Source organism: Arachis ipaensis, chromosome B9, assembly GCF_059453495.1.
Source record: "Arachis ipaensis isolate K30076 ecotype BB chromosome B9, ASM5945349v1, whole genome shotgun sequence".
Taxonomy (NCBI): Eukaryota; Viridiplantae; Streptophyta; class Magnoliopsida; order Fabales; family Fabaceae; genus Arachis; species Arachis ipaensis.
Window position 1 is genome coordinate 25,926,453 of NC_142444.1, and position 5,886 is coordinate 25,932,338.

General features: G+C 31.9%; 1 protein-coding gene across 1 annotated transcript; it reads left to right on the top strand.

Annotated features, from left to right (window-relative positions):
- Window positions 1-2,986: 2,986 nt before the first annotated feature.
- On the top strand, window positions 2,987-4,857 carry LOC107617821 (chitinase 10). Its single transcript, XM_016319692.3, has 2 exons — window positions 2,987-3,484; window positions 4,404-4,857. Exons 1-2 carry the CDS (start codon window positions 3,018-3,020, stop codon window positions 4,768-4,770), a joined length of 834 nt encoding a protein of 277 aa, XP_016175178.1. The 5' UTR covers window positions 2,987-3,017; the 3' UTR covers window positions 4,771-4,857.
- Window positions 4,858-5,886: the final 1,029 nt, after the last annotated feature.

Below are 5,886 nucleotides of genomic sequence, written 5' to 3' on the forward strand. Positions count from 1 at the left end.
TCTTCTCTTATTCCCAACTCTCTGCTCTATCCGAAATGGGATACAAAGGAAAGATGATTTCCGTTCTTCTCTGCTGTGTATCCACGGTCTTAAACATGACTTGGGGACCAAGTTGTTTTTCAAGGGCTAAGATCAAGTTGACCATGGAAAGATTTCTATGGTTGCTAATTTATGGCTTTCGGTCAAGATGAGGAAGTCAGAAGCAAAGTTTCTACTCTGGGGATTAAGGAGAAAAAGTGAATCTGTGGGTTGGTGAAACTCAAGGCTCAAGGTGTTGACCTTGGAAGAAGAACCCAGCAACATGCAAGGAGATAAAAAGAGGTTTGCTGTTCATTCAGAAATCAAGGAGAGAAAACCAGTGAATGGAGATTTTGTTCTGAGAAAGCTCTTTGAAGAAGTTCAACTAACTGGACAGTGTAACCTAATCAAAGGTGCATTCCGCCGGTATGAAGAACTGAATCAAAGGCTTGCCAATCTGGTTTTTCGCATAGCACAGAGGCTGTTGGTGAAATCAATCTCCTTCATGTTTTACTGATTGTGATGTTCTTTTCTATGTATATCTTTCTGTAATTTCTTGTGAGAAAAGGCATTGTGAGGAAACTCAAGTAAAAGCCATGAGTGGAAAAAGGCTGAGTGAAACACTTGAGAGAAAAGCCTAGAGTTATTTTCTGATTTCTTTAGGTATGTCTATGTCTTGTATCTTGTACCTGTGAGGTATCCCTTTCTTAGTTGGGTTAGCACTAAGAGTGAATAGTTAGGTATTAGCATAGCCAATGTCAAGTTAGGTTAGAACTTGAGTGTGAAAGGATTGGGTCAATTCTATGGAATTGGTGTATTTAATACTGTTAACTATAGTGAAATTCTTCCATTATTGTGGAGGAGACTGGACGTAGGTTGCAAAGCATAAGGCAACCGAACCAGGATACATGCTGGTGTTAGCTTTTCTCTTCTCTGCTGTGTTCTGTTTTCTGATATTCATGAGACAAAAATAAATTGTCTCATAAATTTCCGCTGCTGAGTTCAAATAGAATCAGAATTGTAATTTTGTTTAAAAAGGGTCATAACAGTAACGTAAAAGGAAGGCATAGATTCAACCCCCTTCTCTAAGCCTACCACAACCTTCAATAACCACCGTTTTAACCCTGTTTTTTTGTAGTGTGATATTTTTCTAAACTTTGATTGGGGATCACGTGTCAGTTTAGACTATATTTGCGACACTTGAGTTGAAAATTCTTTGAAATTTTCTAAGTCGGCATTTATCCCCCGTCATGGATACCATGATAAGGAGGAAGATTAATATCATGTTTCTATAAGAAACAAAATAGGTTGGCATGAAGACTAAGAAGTTAGATACCTTCGGATTCAAAATTTGGTATACAAAAAATGTGAAGAATAAAAATGGGATAAGTATTATCTTGGATAAGCAATGGAAGGACGTAAATAAGAATAAATTTTTGGACAATGGAGATTGAGCTTTGTGACTTTGCCAGTAATGTTATCCCAATAACTCTTTTTCATTGGCAACAATTTTATTTTTTCACTGGACTATGAAAAAAGTATACTCGAGAAAGATCAATGACTCCATATTTAAACTTAAGCAATGTACTCTTATCCTTTTTGTTGCAATGAACAACTTTGGAAGTATACATGATTTTACATAATAATAATAATAAAAAAAAGATTTGAATATGGTATTGAAAAGAAGAGGAAGTAGCCATACTAATTTCACAACAAAAAGATTTTGGTGATGAGTGGAAATATGTATCAAGAGTTCCCTTTAAAGAAAATTTATTATAAAGGTGTGGAACATGTGCAATATGAAAAATTCATTTAACTTCTTCAACTATATCGATGACCATGTGTCCATATTTTTATACTTTTAGCCTCAAATTCTTTCATTTCTTAAGAGTATAAAGACATAATATTATCTATCAACCTATTATATTATTATTAGGGTGGCATGTATGCATAGGTTCTATGGCTAGTCTCGTATTTATTCAAAGGTGAATTTTAACAAAACTATGAATGGTATAGTTTTTAAATGGGTTTATAAGTGTTAGTCATTCCTCGCTTTTTGAATTAGTTTTTTGAATTGAGGTAGACTCGTTCAAACTCAATTTTAATATAAGAAAAAAAATATTAAGGATGTTACAAATAAAAATTTTAATAAACAATATTACTTTTTAAAAATTTTCAATACAATAAAATGTATGGAAAAATGCTAAAACTTTTTATTTTACCTTCGTTAACTAATGCCGAAAGTCCAATCCCATTTTCCTCCATTCATGGACTATGTCAATGTGACATGATAATGATGGTTATCAAGAACTCAAATTTTAGTACAACTGGTATAAAAAAATATTGAAAGTAATAGATAGATTTGAGAAGTGAAATCAAATTATACATGAATTGAAGAATGACTCTGAAACATCTTATTAATCTCTTCCACCTCCACAATGATATCACACACTCCAATTCATAAATAAAAACATAATTTTTTATGCATCTTTTAATAATTTCAAAGTCTTATGTTTAAGATAGGAGGGCAAAGATAACAACAATATATGATGGAAGCTTCAGAAAGTCAAAACTAGTTTAGTCATCATTTTATATAAACTTGGAATGGTCCTCTCAATTAAATATGAGAGAAGGATTCAAAGCCGAAAACATTTCTTTAATTTTCATTCAAGTTCTCTATTATGTTACAAATTTAGTATCAACAAATTAATAACAAAGAAATACATTATGAAGCAGCTTGCCAAGTAGGAACACACTAAATGGGTTTCATAATAAAGTATGAACATATAATGCGTTAGTGAGTAGGACAACATAAACCGTTGACCTTTGACCCTCCACGCCCACTAAGCCACCACCGTCTTTTACCTTTGAATATACGAAATCTTTGTGTAGCGTTGAGTATTGATTATTGAAATTGTACATATATAAACCTTAATCCTACCTCATATCATTCCCACATAAAAACCAAACCAATCCTTGATAACATAACATCCAATAACATGGCATTATTCTCATTCTCATTCTCCTCATTCTGCCTCACAATTTTTGTCATCTATTCTTCTTTATCTCTATCTGCTGAATCACGTGTCTCACCAATTGCACCAATCTCTTCTCTCATTAGCAAAACCCTTTTCGACTCAATCTTTTTACATAAAGATGACAATGCTTGCCCTGCTAGAAACTTTTACACTTATGAATCCTTCGTTGAGGCAACCTCGAGCTTCCCAGCGTTCGGCTCGACCGGATGCTCGGCCACACGGAAGCGCGAGGTTGCCGCATTTCTTGCACAGATCTCACATGAAACCACAGGTGGTTGGGCTACTGCACCTGATGGACCATATGCTTGGGGGCTGTGCTTCAAGGAAGAAGTTAGTCCTCAAAGTGATTATTGTGATTCCTCCAACAAAGAATGGCCCTGTTATCCTGGAAAGAGTTACAAAGGCAGAGGACCAATTCAACTTTCCTGGTATATAATATATAAATCTTTCATATTTGCATGTTTTTACATCCATAATATTATTTGCACTCCAAGAAAGTTATGGTCCATTTACATACTAACTCTTCTCCTGTGAGATTAGATTGTGGATTTTTCTCATTTTGCATTCATCTAATTTTTTTTTCATGTTTAAGTATGATAAGTATATATGCAGTTGAATTATCAATTATATTAGTAATTAAGTTTCTTTTCATCTTGTTTGCGATACTGTGTTCAACTCACTAATAAATGCCAATTTAATAGACAAACAACATTTTTGTTTCTATATTATTATTTTGACTAAAGATGTTTACTTAATATGACCTTGTCTTCTTTAATTATAATTAGTGAAAATATCAAATCTCTCAAATTATTTAATAATTTCTAACTATCAATTTCACATAAAATTAATTGTACTTGAGTTTCTACCTTTTTAAATAGTACTAAAAAAATAAAAATAATATTTACTAATCGTACTGAATTCTTAAAAAAAGAAACACAATATGATGTGCATTTTTAATTAAATATTGAATTTAATTTTTATATATTATTAGTATAAAATTTTTTACACATAATTAATTGTGTATTGTTATATCAATAGAAATAATTAATTTTTACATTGTTAGTATATTAAAATTAAAAAATTATCTAAATATATAAATATTATCAAATAATCTATTTACATTATTAGTGTCTCAAAATTAAAATCCTCATATATTTATTTTTTAATTCATGACAAAAAAAAGACATGTGAATAAAACTCTACTATATTCTTAGGGGATTGGATGTCCACAACTAATATGCCATTTGTGCCAAGTCTCAGCTGCCTGCTTGCGTGATTGTTTAGATTATTCAAATGTGAAAGCCAATTGTTGCATGGATGTACTTACTCTTTCTTTTTTTGTGTTAGGAATTACAACTATGGGCCAGCAGGGAAGGCCTTGGGATTCGATGGCCTTAAGAACCCAGACATTGTGTCAAACAATTCAGTAATTGCATTCAAAACAGCACTCTGGTTTTGGATGACAGAGCAGAAACCAAAACCTTCTTGCCACAACGTCATGGTTGGGAATTACGTGCCAACAGCATCTGATAGAGCAGCAAATAGAACCTTAGGGTTTGGGTTGGTTACTAACATAATCAACGGTGGACTTGAATGTGGAGTTCCAGATGATGCAAGAGTCAATGATCGGATTGGATACTTTCAAAGATATGCTAAGTTGTTTAATGTAGATACTGGACCTAACTTGGATTGTGCATATCAGAAATCCTTCTAAGCTTACATTGTTTTTGGTGTATCCTTTCTTTTTCTTTTGTTTCTATAATTTTCTCTATTTAGTAAATGGTCAAATTCATTTTTAAAAGATTATTTATGTTTAAATTGATCTTCGAAAGATTATTCAGCTTTTAAAAATTTTAAATTGGTCACATTAATCCCTCTGTCACTTTCATTTTTCGTGGCATCAAAATTTGTTGATATGACACTTTAAGTGACACTACAACAGATATCTGACAATTCTAATTAGGTGCTAATATGATAAATTTATGAAATTAGACCAAATCAATCCTAATTTGAAAATTTTCAATGTCTCAAAATCTTGTTGAAGTTAGGGTTGATTTCATCTAATTGCATAAATTTAGTATGTTAACAATCAATTAGGACAGCTAGGAATATACTATGGTCAATATGGTGTCACTTCGTCAACAATGAAAATGACAAAATGACTAATATAACTAATTTAAAATATTTGAAAAATAAATTTGATTAAAAAATCTTTCGAGAATTAATTTGGAAAATAAGTGATGTTTTTAAAAATGAATTTGACTATTTACTTTTTATCTCTTGTTAATTATCATCCCTCGAGGAAAATGTTGTACCCTAAGAGGCTTCCATTTTCAATTTGTAGTTTATTATGAAATAAATCTTGCTCGCTAAAAACTAACAATTTTGGTGACAAATTAGTTAAAAAATTGTCCGTCGCAAAATACATTTTAAGTCATTGTGATGAATTAGCTAGGAACATTATTCCTCACTAAATCCCATTTTCTCACAAATTTCATTTAGCGACGAACTAGTGAGTAAATTATTTCTCGCTAAATGTATATCAAACACTTGTGACGAAACAGTGACAACAGTATCTCTCGCTACTTTACTTTTATTCAATTGAACCCCCAAGTGAATGATTTGCTAGAACATTGTTTATTTTGTGACAAATTAACGAAAAAAAAATTTTTCTCTTTTTTTAGCTACAGAACTCAATTTGCGAGAAACAAACTTATTCGTGAATCTCTCACTAATCAGTCGTTATTCTCAAGTTCGGATATTTTGTGACCGTTCATTAAGTTTGTCGTTAGTGTGTCGTTAATTTCTTGCTAGTTAGTGATGAATTAGT

What these genes read in the sequence shown, in the direction of transcription:
- LOC107617821 (XM_016319692.3), top strand. Translation starts at nt 3,018, where the DNA reads ATGGCATTATTCTCATTCTCATTCTCCTCATTCTGCCTCACAATTTTT. An exon ending in GGACCAATTCAACTTTCCTG is followed by an intron (nt 3,485 to 4,403) that starts GTATATAATATA and finishes TTTTTGTGTTAG; the next exon opens with GAATTACAACTATGGGCCAG.